General features: G+C 48.4%; 1 protein-coding gene across 1 annotated transcript in view; it reads right to left on the minus strand.

Annotated features, from left to right (window-relative positions):
• PRKCE (protein kinase C epsilon) overlaps positions 1-16865 on the minus strand; it is a 471868-nt gene extending 455003 nt beyond the window's left edge. The window contains exon 1 of the mRNA XM_045827647.1: positions 15589-16865. Coding sequence (XP_045683603.1) covers positions 15589-15936 — 348 coding nt within the window. The 5' untranslated portion in view covers positions 15937-16865. The remainder of the gene's footprint in view (positions 1-15588) is intronic.
• Positions 16866-17618: the final 753 nt, after the last annotated feature.

The raw sequence follows: 17618 nt of genomic DNA on the forward strand, positions 1-17618 counted from the left end.
GAGCAAATGGGAAGCTTATTGAGTGTAGAGCACCCAATATCTTCTTGACTCTTATCTTCACTTCGCTGGTCACTCATTAAGAACATATTAAATTAGAAACCTTGTGCTAAGCCAATGGCTTTTAAACATTTTTATTGTTACTGAAACCTACAGACAGAATAAAGATTATCACATAAATAATATTCATATACATAAAACAGAAACAGAAGTTCTATAAAGCAATATGGGATGGGGCAAAAGTAGGTTTACAGTTGTTCATATGGAAAATAAAGTAACTAATATATAATAATACAAGAATAAGCTGTGTTTTGCATACTCACAACTATAAACCTACTTTCGCCCCGCCCTGGATTTACCACTACTGCCTGCCGTGCACTCTCATCACTTCAATGTTGTTCTATTCTAGTTCCATGTTTCAAATTGCTGTTTGAGATCCAATTCATCGATTTTTATCACCTCAATTGATGTGTCCTGACCTGTAGTTTGAAAGACTAGTCAAGATGTGCTCTTATTCTTGTTTCTCACGTCTTTCCCCCTCAAAAAGAAAAGCAGATTGTCTACAAAAAGTAGAGAACAATTCTAAGAGTTCTTAACCAATGTAAATTTGGAAAGGGTCGAACTAGGCCCACCTGCCTGAAATCCCCATCCCGTTACAGAAGACACAGGGCAGGGGTGAGGTGCGTGGGCATCCGCAGGGCCGCCCGCTGGGCCACTGTAAACAAGCCCCCTCAGGGTCTCAAACAGTACTCGTGTGGTAGATAGATAACAAAGGGCAACTGATTGCAGCATACACATTATCCTGATTCTACCTTGTTTCTCTGTGTTTGAGGTTTTACATACACTTCCTGCCAAATTGTTTTTCCAAAATAGGCTCACTAATGTATACTTTTCCACCAATAGCTGAGAACAGGACCCAGTTTCCTCTAACTCTACCACTGATGTGATCAGCCTCTTCAAGTGGGCGTTTCTCCTTTTGAGATTCCTGAGGGCAGGCACCCAGACCTGCCCCTCAGAGCCCGCCCCCGACTGCCCCAGCACAGCCCCAGGTGCAGAGGGGGGCCCCAGCCCGAGGGCACGGGCCCAGCTCTATGAGGGCATGCACCTGTGAACCTTGTGAAGGGCGCCCCTGCTGAGCTCTGAAGCCCCCCCAGCACAGGAAAGGCTTGCAAACACATCCCCGATGGGCCTCACTCACCCTCCAGGCACTCGGGCGCTGTCTCGGTCTACAGAACTATCGTACATCCCACCCACAAGGGGACAGACACATGACTCCATCTTCCTGCTTGTTTCTGAATCATTGTCTTATCTGTCTTCCTCCCTTTTGCCCCTAAAACAGTTGGCTTTACGGCTGTCTCTGCACAGTCATATGACAAGCAGTGATTTAAAAAAATCTTAAGAGCCAAGAAAGGATAAGGAAGCAGAGAGAGACATGTTCTCTTGCACACGGGGGTGGGCTTCTGAGATTCCAGTTTCCCAGACTGGATTAATTAATTTTAAGATTAATTTTAAACCTTCAGTCCCAACAACATGAAAGTGAGACAAACTGTTTGGCTGAGAAGCCCGAATGCTGCTCAGAGTTACTAGGGACTTAGGGGAACAAGCCCTGAGCTCCACTCTGGTCCCCACCAGGGCACCCTCTGACCTCAGTCTGCCCATCTGTACACTTTGGACGAAAATGCCACCCCCTCCCCAAATCCCAAACTGGTTCGTAATTACTACTTCCTCGTGTAGGACACGTTCCATTTTTTTCAGACGCTGCTAAATGAGTCTCACAATCCAGGGAAGCAGGCAGAGCCAATAGGACTGGTCCCGTTTTGCAGGTGAGGAACCTGAAGTTCAGAGAGGTTCAGTCCCCCAACCCCAGGGTCACACAGCTCATTAGTGATGGAGCTGAGCTGATCAAGAATAAACTGCTAACTGTGAATGCAAGACTTTGTGAATATACACTGGCCTATATATAAATGCTTGAACGTAGGCAGCATATACAAACTGGGCGAACCACAGTCATTTCCTATGTCACTCATTACTGTGAGAACTACCATCTATCCAAGGCACGCCCCTCCATGAAAAGCAGCCCCCAGCCCCGAGAAACCCTCAGACACATAGAATTAAATCAAATGGACTCTGACAACATAATCAATATAATAGATTTCCAAAACCACATAGTCTACAGTGTTTTTCAATAGAACTATAATAATAATAGCTGACAATTTTTGTGTGCTTATCAGTGATGATCGCTTTTACAAGCACTTTCTTTGTATTACCTGGTTTATTCCAAACACAATTAAATAATACTGATCTTGTTTTACAGATGAAGAAAGGAAGACTTCAGAGAGGTTACACAGTTTCTCAGAAGCTCACACCACTGGTTCAGGTGTACAACCAGAATTAGAACCTGCCTCCCTCTAGTGCAAAGCTTTTGCATTTAACCATGATGCCACAATGCCACCTGCTTCAATATGCAGTGGCTGAGCTGCATCTTTCCCCCACCCCTTACTTTAAAAGTCAAATGTATATAATAATAGGGGAAACTGTATTGGGAAGGCGGGGGTATATGTGAACTCTGTACTTCCTGCTCAATAGCTCTGTAAATGTAAAACTCCTTTAAACAGTAGTTAATTATTTCTTCAAATAGTGCTGAAGTGGTAAAAATACTTTTTAAAAATAGTACTGAAGTGATAAAAATCCTCCCCATGTGTCTACACCCTCCCTGAGTTTTTCTTTTTTAAAGTAATAACATGTACAGGTATGGCCTTGGCCAAGTGGCTCAGGTGGGTGGAGGTACACCAGGAGGTTGTGGGTTCAATTCCTGGTCAGGGCCTGTACAGGGGATAGCTGATGGATGTTTCTCTCTCACATCATTGTTTCTCTCTCTCTGTCTTTCTTTCTCTCTCTCTCTTTCCTGTCCTCTCTCTAAAATCAATAAACATATCCTCAGTTGAAGATTTAAAAATTTTAAGTATATACAGGTGTGTGTATGTGTGTATAACTTTAAAAATGTTACATTCTTCTCTGTCATGGGAGAAAGGAGAACACCCCAGAAGAAATATCTAAAGAACATCTATTATTTAGGTAAATATCATATTAAATATTATAACAATGTTAAAATTTATTTTATTTTATTTATTTATTTTTGAAGAAAGGGAGAGAAAATCAATGTGTAGTTGCCGCTCACACACCCTCTACTGGGAACCTGGCCTGCCACCCAGGCATGTGCCCTGACTAGGAATCGAACCAGCGACCCCTTGGTTCACAGGCCAGCACTCAATCCACTAAACCACACCAACCAGGGCATAATGTTAAAGTTTATATAACCAATCAAGCATGTATTATATGCAAGGCGCTATGCCAGGTGTAAGAACAAAATGACATGAGTTTTCACTCTCAGGGACCTTTTCTGTCCCTTCAAGAGAACAGAGACAGAGAAAATCCTCTGGTCAACACCAGACATCAATAATTTTCAACGGACTACACAAATCATACATATTACCAAAATTCCAAGACCAACAAGGGCTGTGGCAAGTTCTAGGAATGATGGCCCACGGAGGAGGGAGACCTGACCAGGTGGTGAGAGCATTCCAGGAATGTGGATAAGGGAGATCAGGGCACAGAGGAAAAACTGGGATGGAAGGCAGAAACAGGCCCTGGTGGAGGAGGTTCCGAGCACACACGGTGTGGGGCCCACTTAGCAGAAAGCGGGGCAGGGGAAGGATACAAGCCATGCAGGGCCCTGAGTGTCTGGCTGGATGATGAGCTAGACTCCCGTCCTATAAGCAACTGGGGCTGGGAGGAGACAATTGTTTGTTGGTTCTGAGCACCCCAGGGGGTATTTAGTGCCATTGCACAACTCTTGCACAAGTCCTCTGGATTCCAGGAAACCAGACTAAGAGATGAAAACCAATCTTAAAGCTGTCATCACAAATTAGTACCCAGGCACCTGGAACTTAAGTGAGATAGCCTTTTGCAAAGTGGAAAAAGTATTGTAAACCAGCTAGGTGGTAGTGGCTGTGTCCCTTCTGTGACTAGAGCCCTGATATTCACCATGGGCAAAAGGAGCAGCTGTGGGGTCCTGTAGCACATAACAGGTCAACGGGTGTCTGAACTTCAAACCTCAGGGCAGAAGCCGCCTCTGTGACTCTAGGGTTCTCAGAAGGGGTCCCTGACCAGAAGACTTGTTCCCTACTTCCAGCTGATGCTGGCATCATTTTAACACGAAGCTAGGCCTTTCATCTTGAAGTGACTTCACACTTCCCCCCTCTTCCCGTACAGGGACAAAGAGATGCTCCTTAAAGCACGCAGTAATCCTTTCAAGGGGTTGGCGGTTCTTCAGCTCTTGTTACTCCTTAGCAATTCTGATGTCCTGGTCCAAAGCAGCACCTTGGTGCACTGCCCACGTTGAGGGGCGGGGGTGTGGGGGGGGTGTGGGGGGGCAGTCCACGGAGGAACAACAGAGCAATCAGTGCACGCTGCATCAGAGGCTGGGCTTATGTAAGGCACACACGGTTGGAAAATGAAGTCACCTGGATCACAGCAAAATGAGCTATAAAAGCCTCGAACCTCAGTTACCACATCAGGCTCATTAGCTAATGCAGGTGATGTTCGGGTCAAAATGCAACATCGCCTCTGCTTTTTAAAAACACAAGAGGGAACAATGCGTCATGTATCCATCCACTGGAATCAAAGCCAGCCCAAGGGCAGGTAATCCTTGCGCACCTCAACTCCCACCCCAGGGGCCCACTAAGAAGGGTCAAGTGCGGGATTCTAGTTTTGCACACTTGGAATTCAGCAAACCCTGAGTTCCTGTTTCCTGCTGCTAGCCAATTTCAGAGAGGGAGGGAAGTGGACAGGGAAAAGGTTTTGCTTGAAAGCCCTCAGTTGGTAATTACTGAACAAAATCTTCAGACAGCAGCACAGGTTTACCTATATCTAATAATAAATATTAATTGCAGGTATTTACCAATAATAACTTAGCACTTACTAAGAACTTGCTAGAAGCCAGGCACTTTTACATGTTTCATCTATCATTACAATAATGCTACAAGAGAGCAATTACTCCCACTTTATAGGGATGAGGAAATGGGTACAGATGAATAATTTGCCCAATATCGTGCAGCCCAAACTGGTATGACTGGAATGCAAGCCAGGACGGGCTGGCTCCAAAGCCCACAGTCCTTTTTTAGATTCATGAATTTGGACAAGCCACCACTCAATTACATGAAGGATGCAACGAAGTTATTCTCCACCCCTGCCAGTCCTGTCAAGAAATAAACAAAAAAAAATCAACTGAGAACACAGCGTGGGAGATTGAGGTGAGCCGGCAGGATAGATTTCCTTGATAACCAAAAGTTCAATATATCATGAGTGATTCTGTTCAACACTTTGCTCCAAGCAAAATTCCTAGAACACAGAAAGTATTCAATGTATACTTGTCAAATGGCTGGCTGGCTAGTTTGCTGGCCAGCTAGATAGATGAATAGATGAATGAATGAATATCCATTCTATCCACCGTTCCCTTTCTTTGGATAGCTTATTGTTTTGGGGGGTGTGTGTGTGTGTGTGTGTGTGTGTGTGTGTGTTTTCAACGAAGCAATTATTTTTGGGCTGCAGTCCTACTTTAATCTCCCCAGTTTCCTGGCTGTCCTCATAACCCCAAATGCTAACCACTGCTTGTCCAACATTTTTTTCTGTTCTTCCAGTGTAGGGGGGCCTCCTTTCCTGTCTATTCAGGTTCCATTTTATTTAATACCTAGCTCAAAATCTTACCAAGAAGCCTTTGCTAACTATTAGAACCCCCAGGAATCCCCTCTCCTGTGAATTCCCACAGTTCCTCAACTCCACTGTTTCATAAAAGGGGGTTAGTGTTGAATCCCCAAATGGCCCTCTTGAGGAAGGTCCATTTCTTCTTTTATCCAATTTTGTTTTTCAGAACACATCCACAAAACACTAGTTCTGTGGTGCTAATAATTTTTAACAAACAAGAGCAATATGTTCATCACAGAGATGTGTGGTCACACCCAGGGACATGCAAGCCCCTTTGCTATAGGCCATCCTGGAGACTGTAATACACTAACGTGCACTTGACTGGGTAATACCCCCAGCCTCTCTGATCATGGCAAGTGGAAGGTGCTCTGGCAACCTCTGGTGGGTGACAGGCTCCAGCTTCACTGGCTGATTGACAATTCTCTCCGCTGCCTAAAATGGTTTGGGTAATCATCAGCCCAGAAAGTAGGAAGATGGATTGAAAGACCCTACATTCTAGAAATTCTGCTTGCTGGTTTGTCTTCAGACCCTCCTTTGAGTGGCTCAGTGATCCAGAGAGAGGGCTCCATTGTAAAATAAATGTGTTTCTGTGGGTCTTGAACACCAGGTCAAGCTGCAGGCCACCAAACATTGCTTTCTGGTCTGGATCATGACAACAAGGGAAGATGAGGAGGGAATGAAAGCAGAAGCTGGCACTCTTTTGGGGGAGACAAGACTTAGCTTCAGGAGAACAATAAAGACGAAATATTATCAAGTATGAGGTCGAGCAAAGTCAAAGCCCATAATGCAGACAGCCAAGTCAGATCCCTGTTCACAGAGGCCTTACAGAGCAACAGACCATGCTAATGTGGAATCTAAGGTCCAACACCACCAATTAACAAAAGTCACCTGGCTCTCCATTCAATAAATTCTCCAGAGGGCAGAAATATAATCCTACCCTGAAGAGGTGAGGTCTGGGCATCCCTAGCTCTGAGAGACTTGTGATGAGCTCTGCTTCTTAGCTGTGATTTCACACGCCAGTATATGTGCATTATTCCTTGATTCACATTGTGTCTCCTACGAGATTATACGCTCTGTGACAGCAAGGACCAGCTCCTGGCATGGTGCCTGGCAAACAAGGTATTCAATAAAGACTTGCTAAGTAGATAAAAAGATGGCTGGGACAATGCGTGAACACACCGATTTTTCACTGGTGAGAAACTTCAGCGGCATCCCCCATGCTTCTTTTCAGACTGTACTAGATGAACTTCCAAAAAGAGCAGAATCTAAGTCAGTCTGATTCAAGAATGCTGCCTAATTTGAGTGTCTACAAGAGACTCCAAAGGGGCAGGCTTTTATTCAACCAAATGATGAATGAGTAGCTTACACGGACTTCCTAAGTGGCTCACACTCCGGCTGGCAAGCCTTGTTGGGGGGCGGGGATGAACCGCTCCCTGCTCACAGGTGCTCACATCTGGCTGGGGAAAAGACAACTGGCACCAAGAGATGCCACTGTCTGAAAAGACAAGCAACTCTCTCCGGGAGGGACATATGCAAAATCAAAGACCATCTCTTCCCTCAATAATTAATTATAGAGTCACCCCCATGATTTTTCTAAACCCTCTTGAACCTGTGATTACATTTTGACTCTGATCTACTTCTTGAGGACATCAGCTCAAGGAGTTTATTCCTGGGTGGTAAATAAAGGTGACTTTTCACCAGGTTATAAACTACTTCTCTGAGACTTCAAGGTGAGGTAGAGGGGACTGGGAAGGGGTGGGGGCAGGGGAGGTCCTGCTTTCTGCACTTGAATTTGGTATCAGGCTTGTGCTTCTCTGCCTCGCAGACAAGACATTACGGAGCTCAGTCATGTTCCCTCTGCAGTGTCCCATTCTGCTTAGAGGCTCTAATAACAGTAGCGTGTGTTACGAGCACAGCAGAGTTTTGGCTACTTCATATGGGTTCTGCCAGAAAACTAGACTTCAAACAGGTGCAGCCTTGCTGATTAGCATTACAATAGATTGTAATTACTTAACAAGCCCATATATACCCAGAGGAACTTGGAGAGAAATATGTTTTGCCAAGTGTAGCTTTTATTTATATAAAATACTGCAGGCCTGCTCTAGAGTTCTTTTAAACTGGGTGAAACCCCTGGGAGCTTTGTCTGCATTTGCCTCAATGAGCTCTGTGAGTTCAGATGCTGGAATTTAAAATTTCATTTCTTGTTGCTGCCAACTACAAAGGGTTTCGTATCTAAAGCCCTTATAAGAATTTAAAGTTGATTTTAAACTTTGCAAAGGAAGGACAAATGGACCTTTTCCTTCTCCTCTCATCCCAGCATCTTGCATGAGCCCTGGGCATCTAGAAGGTGTATAATTCCTACTTTCAAAACTTCAGACTCGATGAGATGCTTCAGCTTAGAAACTGCCATATGGGAAATAACAGAGCATTCCCTCATAAAAACATCTTTATAGATAACATAGATTTTTATAAAGCAAAATATCCCGTTCTTCCTTTTCTCAGCTGTACAGAAAGATTGTTTAAGAAATTCACTCAACTGGCCACACTCCTCAAAGGCAGGAATAATATCACCACAACTTTCGTGTTTACCAAGCCCCGGAAATCTCCCACAGTAGGTGCTAGGGAACACAGGGTTGTTGAATGAATTTCGTTCATTCTACAGTGTGCCGGGAACTGTTTTTAGCACCAAGAATACAGTCATGAACAAAAACTTTTGCCATTTACAGAACCCCTGTTCTGGTGTTAGAAATGGACAATAAAAACAAATAAGAAAAATATATAATATGTTAAGACCTAAAGATCAAACTAAAGCAGGACAGGAACATGTGAAATGTCAAGGGCAGGGTAAAATTTTAGAAAGGACTGCCAAAAAGGGCCTTACTGAGAAAGTAATATTTGGTAAAGACTTGAGCTGTGAGGCTATCTGGAGAGGGAACATTCTAGAAAAGGGTGGAATGGCAAGTGCAAAGACTGAGACAGGAGCATGGTGAATATTTTTAAGGGGGTCAGGTGGGCCAGTGTGGCTGGGAGAGGGGTGAACAAGGTAAAGAGTAATGGATGAGGGGTCAGAGGGTGTGTAACAGGGTGCCTGACCACCGTAGCCTGGTGGGTTAGGAGCAAGACCTGGGCTTTCACCCGGAGGGATTTGTGAGCAGGTTGACATGACCTAATTACACAGGGGGAACCAGTTAGGAGGCTGCTGCAATAATGCAGGTGTGAGGTGATGGGACGTGGGCCAGAATGGTGTCCGAAAGATGATCAGATCCAGGACCCATGTTGAAAACAGAGACAGCAGCTGTTGCTGATGGACTGGATATGAGGTGTCAGACAAGGTTTCTCCCAGTTTCCAGCCTGGGCAGCTGGAAGGACGGAGCTGCCATTTCCTGAGATGGGGAAGACCACAAGAGACTTAGATCAAGGAGCGGGGAAATCAGGTGTACAGTTTTCGACATGTTTACGTTTGAGATGTTGCCTTGTACAAATCACATGGCAATGCCAAGAAAGCAGTCACATACATGAGTTCAGAAGTTCAAGGGCAGGAATGGGCTGGAATTAGGAATTGAGACTCAACAGCATTGAAACTAGATGAAATGAGGTTAGTAGAACCAACACAGCAGCTCTCAAATACCCCTATTTCCAATTACTCATATGCTTCAACAAATAATTAACCTTTGATTACAGTGGCCACAATTCCTAGGCTTCCCAAAACAATCTCATTTCAAGTAATTGTAATGTTTTCAAAAAGGCAATTTGCTAACTGTAACTAAATTAAACTTATTTGTGGACTACGTAAGACTTTTCTGATAAATACATTCGGAAATCAAGGAAAACAATGTCTTTCACTGCATCTGTGTTCTGACTGAAGATTCTAAAGCTATGAATATATACATATAACTCTCCAAATATTACTAATATTGTTAGAATGCACTGTAGCCTAGCCCTTTGCTAAGAGCTTTTACATGGATTCCCTTATTTCTCACAACAACCCTGGGAGGTAAGAACTATTGTATTCCCACATTACAGATGAAAAGATAGGTTTATAATAGACTTAAAAAACAGGTTAAGTCACATGCCCAAAGGCACACAACTAGTGAGTGGTAGAGACAGCCTATGGTTAGAATTCAGATTCCAGGGAGGGGGGCCCTCTGAGGAGCTAGGGAATGTGGGCCTGAAATGTTCTCTAAGTTGGTTGCTGGTCAAAAACACAAGAGAAACACGACAGACAGACCAGACTGGACTGTCCATGAGGCCCAAGGCCCTTTAACTTCAGGGCTGCCAAACCAGCAGCTATCTGTGATAGCACTGGGGCGAGAACTAACCTTTAGGGTAGTTGTCAAACAACCAATGTGTACCACAGGGAACAGTGTTTAATTAGAAGGTTAGTATTATAGGAGTCAGTAGGGAACACAGTAGCGAGAGACGCATGGAACCTCAACTGCTGGGGGACAAATTCAGCTTTAGGTACATAAAAGGGGCACAAAGACCATTCCCAGCCCTTGCACAGCCCCTTTCCAGACCTGGACCTATTGAAATGATGACAGAGATCTTCATAGGTCCTCTAAGGTTTCCCTATAAAAGTCCTGAAGCTAAACACCTCTGTGCAGCATATATCAAGGTGTGCTCAGGCCACCATCAGGATGACACTCAGCAGGGGCCTGTCTAACCACAGTGTCCTCGGCTTCACCCAGGGCATCAGCCTCTAAACCCAGAGGAGCCTGTCCTTGGCCTCTGCATTGTGAGAATCTCCCCACGGGATCCTGGGGCCAAAGTGCAATCAGCCCCAGAGCCTACCTTTCCAAACAGGGTGTGGGCCTCTCTCCCAGGGTCAGCAAGGTGAGATCATTGTGAGGAGCCCTCTCAATGTGCTATGTTGGAAATATGAAACAGAAACTTCAGTGTCTCATCCCCACGGATGAGAAAGATTTTGGAGACCACGTAAAGCTGCCTTCTTGGAGATCTGTAGAATAATCAGCTCAGTGAAGAGCCCTCCCTAGGGCCTTCCCCATGGAGGGTTAGGGGACACAACAGCAAGTGCAGACGTCAAACACTCGCTGAGCCCGCACCAAGGGCCAGGCATTGTCATGCACACTTCACAGGCACCGGCTCCGTTCCCCCAGGTCAGCCCCACTCTACCAGAGCCTGGCACTTTCACTACCATCCTCTTGTTTTATGCTCACTTTGTTTTTAATAGTTCATTTTTATTTTTTTTTTCCATTACCATTTATCGCCCCATACTCTCTTACACCTCTACCTTCCTCCTCCACTGCCACCACAATCACCACACTGGTGTCTAGGTCCATGAGTTCTTTTTCCTTTTTGCTCCATCCCTCCACCCTCACATCCCTCCCCACAGAGCTGTCACCCTGCTCTCCATCTACGGGTCTGTCTTTGTTTTGCTTGTTAGATCGGTTTGTTCGTTAGATTCCACATATGAGTGAAATCATATAGTACTTATCTTTCTCTGACTGGCTTATTTCACTTAGCATCATGCTCTCCAGGCCCATCCATGCTGTTGCAAAGGGTAAAATTTTCCTCCCTTTACAGCAGAGTAGATTTCCATTGTGTAAATGTCCCATAGTTGTTTCATCCACTCATCTACTGATGGACCACTTGGGCTGCTTCCAAAAACAGCAGCACAGGTTAAATAGTTCACTCAAGGTCATGAAAGTGATTGGTGGGATTCAAACCTAAACGTCCTGGGTCCAGAGCTCTGCCCTTACGCACTCTGCTGAACCACCTCTCAAAAGACAACTTTGTCATTACCACTGTATTCTGAGCATTCTAGTACAGGGTGAAGCAAGGGAGTGACCCAAACCGAAGATGTCTTCAGAAGCCAGGATGGCGCAAGGGAGCAGGAGGATGAGAGGGTGGAAACTCGGCTCGGTATACAGACATATACAGACTGATAAAACCATACAGCAAACTCCTGAGTGTGATGGGGACCCGCCAGCTGTCACCTGCATGTGCCACCTACCCTCTGCCACCTAGTGTGCTCCCCACCATCGGTCCTAAACGCAAGTGCAGCGCCACCCAGCCTTGGGCTCTAACGTGAATCCCCATGGTTTACACAAATACTCTGATAAGTCTTGTGGTAGGACTTACAAAGGTCTACTAGAAAATTTCAGGACATCTGTACAACATCTTGATACATTAATTAGCCGGAGCTACTCTGACCCAGTGTTTCTCGAAGCATGGTCTGGTCCAAACCCTGAACACAGTGTGTGAAAAATGAGGACTCCTAGCACTCATCCTAAACCACAGAATGAAAAGCTCTGAAGGTGGGCAGGAGGATCTCTCTTTTTCACACCTTCCCCTTGGTGATTCTTAGGCACACTAAAGCCTGAGGAGCATTATTATCTCTTTCTTGGAAACCCAAGCTGTAGCAACGGTGTGAAACGGGATTCTGCTTCAAGCACTAGTGAAATCTTCCCATCTCTCTGTAACAAGCCTTCTCTAGAGAACCCCCTTTGCCATCGCAACTGATCCATCTCTCATTATCTGGAGAACAATTATCTCAGCCTGGCTTTTACACATTTTGAAATCCGCCTTGGTTTTCTAAATGCTCTCCTACTCCACTATTTCCAAAAGGCATCCCCCACATCACTTAGGATTTCAAGAGGCACCTGAGATGAACTCCTTTGCTTTTCATTTTAGAAGCCATGTGTTTATTTTAATGGGAATGAAGAAAAATGACAACCACATTATCCAACCCTGTGATTTCATGAAAATGCTGGGGCTCAAGGAGAAAGTAAAGGAATCAACGTTGAAAACTATTAAGTCAGCAGCAGCACAGTCGGTGCCCGGATAGTAAGTACATCCTGAGTTTGGGAAACAGCACCCGGCTGCTCCCTTCCTACAGGCGCCCTCCATTTCAGCCGCGCTTCTTGGTTCTCCAGCCCAGACCACACGTATTCTCCACCTTTATTCCAGCGGTGCCCAGGCCCCGGGAACAGGGTCTCAGCTCATAAATACCTCTTTAAATGTTACCCATGTTTCACATCCACTGCATGTCTCCTTCCAGGAACCCTCCAGATTCTTCCAGCTCTCTGGCCTACTCCCTTTCTGAATTCCTTCAAATATTCATTTAGAACCTAATTGCTACTTGAGTGTCCATCCGTATCTAGTCATTACTGTTTCCCTAGTGAGACGGAAGCCCCCTGAGCGTCACCCATGGGTCTCTTTGACTGCTGGATTAGAGTGCTAAACTTCCCTGGTTGCATCTGAGCACCAAGCAGGAACACGGTGAATGCATGTGAATTTGCCACAAATGAAATGTTCCGCAGCAGTGAGAGAAGAGCCTGTCTGGGGCCCCCACAGAGGCCGTACTTCAGTCCAGGGCTCTCAGCCACACCTGGGAAAGGGCGTTATCTCTGCAGCACTGCCGGGGAAAGAGAGCACGAAGGCCTGAGCCCGGGAATTCTACCCAAAGGTGTGATTCTGTAGTTGTCCCCAGGGCGGGAATGGGAGAGGTGACCTTTCTTGGCCTACACGCAATCTGTCTCTGCTCCAAGAGCAAGTCCCCTCTGCTGATGCATGCCCACCCTCGGGCTGAGGGAAACAGAGTCGCCACAGCCTCCGCTCATGCAGACAACACTAGAGGAGCAAAGAGAACCAGCTCCGCCTCTTGATTCATTATCCTATGACTTTGGCCTTTCTGGACCTAAGGTCTTTCAATCTGTCTAATATCTGTCATACTTAATTCACACTTGCTATAAGGCAAAAGTGATAATGACTTTGAATTGTCATGTTCAGTAAAAATGTTCAGGGACACAGCATATCTCTCTGCAGGGAGAACAGACTGGGAGACCAGGAGGCTTAGTTCTCCACCAGGCCAGCATGGGCAACTGGGGGTCTGGGCCTTACCTCTAGCCGCCTGTGCCGGTCAATGACCTCAGGTACCCACTTAGCTTCTCGGGGACACCAAGTTCTTGTCTGTTAAACTTGCCTGCGCACTAGATGATCTGGTCTAGGGCCAAACCCAATGTGAATTTGAGGCCCTGAGAGAATGATAACCAAACGAGACTCACGGCCACCGCACACTTCCCTAGAAGCGCTCCAACGTGGGATGGCGCCCTGATGCGCCGGGGTGTGGTGAGCCCCACACAGCATCGCCAGAGGCACGGAGACACCTCCCCCCAGGCAGGACCTGTTTGTAGATAAAAGCAGACGTGCTGTTCGCTCTCCTGCTCTCTGCCTCCTGTCCAACTCAAGGCCTCATTCCCCCACAACCATAGTCTTGGGGTTTTGGGGTTTTCTTTTCTCCTTCCTGTTATAAAACAACCACAACTTGAGAACCATAGCTTTTTAGTGTTAAGGTCTGGCTCTGAAATGAGCTACTCCTTTGGCTCCCCCTCAGACACATGCTGCTTTCATGAGTAAAGGACTGACAGTCACGTGTAGAAAGGGCACAGGGTGAGAACTAACTCAGGTCAGCGGGGAGGCAGAGGTCAGGGGCATCGGTGGGACGGAATGGCACTGTGTGCTTCGGGATTCCATAAAGGTTTGCCTGCTTCCCAAAGTGCCAGTCACAGATCATCCAGGGTTGCACTTGGTGTGGTGTGTCGGGAGCTCCCCTGCAAGTCCTGTAACCATGGTTTCGGGCAGGCTACAGCACAGCTGTGAGCATGAAGGGAAGAGGCATTTTCTGATTTTCCCCTAAAACTCTACCTCCTTGAAAAAATACAGAAGGTGATTTGCCAAGGTGATTCATAGGCAATCTCTGACCCTGGGACAATCATGAAGTTATCTGTTCTCAACAATGAGAAGGTGATTTCTCTACATCTCTCCATGAGAAGCAGATACCTCTCTTTTTGTGTGGATCAAAGAACCCTGAACACACACACACTCAGAACCACACCTGCGCTAGGTGGAAACAGGTAACAAGTCTAAAAACACAGAAATTCATTTCCTCATTTAACACCATCCCTCCAAGAACAGCTAACACAAGGCTGCCTCTCCCGGCTTCTCTGGGTGCCAAGGTTCAATGCATTTGGCTTAGAGTAAGTACATGGACAAGGCCTATTTCCTAGTAGTTTGACAATGTCACCAATTAACTCAATCTCAGACTTAGAAATGGCATCTCATTACACAGTATCTTGAAAATCAAAACAGGGAAACACTGTAAGTAGGTTTCAAAGCACTGATTTTTAATTACTCCCAAGCAGAACCATTTTTGAGATACAACACATTCTGGATGGGTGGTCAATGCACTGGGCAAAGCAAGCTGGGCTGATGTTTCTTGGACCCCGGAGGGGACATCCTAGAGAACACATTTTTCTCCCCCTATGTCAGAAGATGAGCTAACCGCCATGCCACAGAATAGAAACGAGCTATCTTCCTCTTGGAAGGGGAAACAGAGCAGCTCCCTTTACCAGGGCGTGCAAGAAGCCTTCAGTCCTGGGCTCCACGTGCCGCTGCAAGGGCAGAGGAACCCACCCACACACAATCACTTACAGCCAGCCCACCATGTGCCTGTGGAAGGCGCCGGGTTCTCGCCAACCTTCAAGCACTGGAGGCTCGGGGCTCTCCCAGCTTGCAAGCTCCCTGTAGCACCAGCAGTGCTGGAGAGGGCAGAGAGCCAGACCCTCTTTCCAAGTCTTGTCTTCCTCCCCACCTCCCTCCCAGGGCTACCTCTCCCCAGCTACGAAGTAGACAGAACGTGCTTCTCCAAGGCAGCTGAGACTTAGGTACGCATACACACACCCTCCGGATGACAGTTAAGTCCCCACACTCCACTACCAATGCCAAGGCCGTGTATCCCCCGCCGCCGCCACCACCCAACCCTGGACCCCTCGGAGGGGCTCCTGGACTGGGAGGCGCCAGACTCACCCAGTCCTCGAAGTGGCGGCTCCCGTTCTGCAGCAGCTCCTCAAACTGGATGGTGCAGTTGGCCACGAAGTCGTCGTAGCCGATGGGGGCATCGTGGAAGACGGCCAGCTCGATCTTGCGCCCGTTGCACACATCGGTCACGAACTCGTCGTGCCAGGACGGGCTGTTGGTCTTCTGCTTCGTCGCCGTTTGGCCGATGCGCGAATCGTCCACGTTGAGGGCAATGTAGGGGTCCAGAAGGAAAGTCTGTGGCCGGAGTCCCACTGCATGGCGCAGCGACCAGGCTGTGGGCTTCAAGCTCACGGCCTCGCAGATTTTGATCTTGAGCAGGCCATTGAACACTACCATGGTCGGGGCAGGGAGTGGGGCCGGGGTCACTCCGTCCGCCCTGAGGGCAGGATGAAGAACCGACGCCCCGGTGCTGCGAGCCTCGGGGACTCCTGAGTCCCCTCTCGCCCCACCCCACACTCAGCCTACACCTGGTAGCGTTGCACCCTGGCTCAGGCGATTCTCAGCGAGTGCATGTATTTCCTCGCCGGGTTCCTAACGGAAAACAGGGAGGGGGGGAGAGCTGGGGGACGTTCGTGTTTGGAGCAAGTCTCTCCCCCCCTACCACCAGCCGCACCTCCAGAAGCAGAGAGGAGCTGTCGGCTCCGCTGCCGGCCACGGGGTCTGTCTCGCCGCCTCGCTGGCTCTCCGCGTCCGGGCTGTGTGGAGCGGGCGCCGCGTCGGGCGCTTACCTACCTTTCCGAAACATAATCCCCGGGAAATTTTGACTCCGGGAGGGCGAGGGGGCGGTGGGGCGGGGACGAGAACCCGGGGCGCAGATTTCAACCCGGATCCTCTTCGCACACCCAGCGCCCGCCTCTGACCGCGCGGGGCGGGGGATGGACCGAGGGATGTTCAGTCTATCCGGAGGGATGCATGTCGAGAGGAAATGGTCCGCCTCGGAGCCAATTTTTTAAAAATCCACAAGCCTCACAGCTAGCCTGGTCACTGCCTCTTGGGCGAAACAGCGCCGCGCCACAGTCGGCAGTCGGGAGGCTCCGGGAGCCCGGAATCTCACATCCGCGCGGGCTCGGTGGCCGCTGCTCTGGCTCGGGGCGCAGGCCGGCACCGGGCGGTGCGCAGCGCGGTGGCGGGGCCAGGACTGTGACTCGGCACGGCCCCACCTCCTGGGCGCCGGCGCCCGCCCGCCAGCCCGCCCGCCGCGCTCCCGAGTCCCTGCTCTCAGCTGCAGCTCGCTAGCCGCCCGCCCGCTCTCCCCCTCGGTCCCTTCTCGCTCCGTCGGTGTGTGAGCAAGTCTCCCTCCCTCTAATGCAGGAAATGCGCAAAAGACGTCAGAGAGAGCGAGAGAGGGAGTGTGTGTGTGCGTGTGTGTGTGTGTGTGTGTGTGTGTACACGGGGGCGCGCGCGCGCGCGCGCTCCAGTGTTTAGGGAAATAGAAAGTTTTGCCGGTTGGGGGAGCAATACGGGAAAAGTGAGCTGCAAAGAGGACCACGAAGAGCGGGCGAGCCTGCCTGGGTTGTGGCGGCAGGCGGGGAAGCCTGGCAGGGACCCGGCGTGAGACCCGGGAGAGTGGCGGTGTTGGGGCCCAGGGTGTGGGCGCTGTGTGCCGTGGGTACCTGGTCTTGACTCTCCACCCGCGAGGAGCAGGCTGCGCAATTCCTCTGGGCTCTGTGGCCAACACTATTTTAGAACCACCGGTGGGAGAGCAGCGGGGGGGGCGCACTACGAAAAAGGAAATCGAGACCCTCCCCCACCCCCAGCCTCACTTGGGCCGCAACAGGAGAGCGCAGCCAGCGGAGTACTGTCCTTCATTCTGTCCCGAGACCCTGGGCTTCGCTGGGGGGCGGGGGGGGGGCACAGGGAGGGGCGTGCAAAGCTCTGTGTGAGGTTTTTATACATTTATTCTCTCTTTATTCTCTCTTCCCTTTCTTTGGGGCATTCTCCCCCTTGTGATCTGTCCTAGAGTTCTCAGGCTGCGAGAACTTGTTGACAAGTGAAAGCTTAGTGGAACCCCGGCTCGG

This window comes from Phyllostomus hastatus, unplaced genomic scaffold (genome assembly GCF_019186645.2).
Source record: "Phyllostomus hastatus isolate PE091 unplaced genomic scaffold, TTU_PhHast_1.1 phas_scaffold_78, whole genome shotgun sequence".
NCBI classification, from domain to species: Eukaryota; Metazoa; Chordata; class Mammalia; order Chiroptera; family Phyllostomidae; genus Phyllostomus; species Phyllostomus hastatus.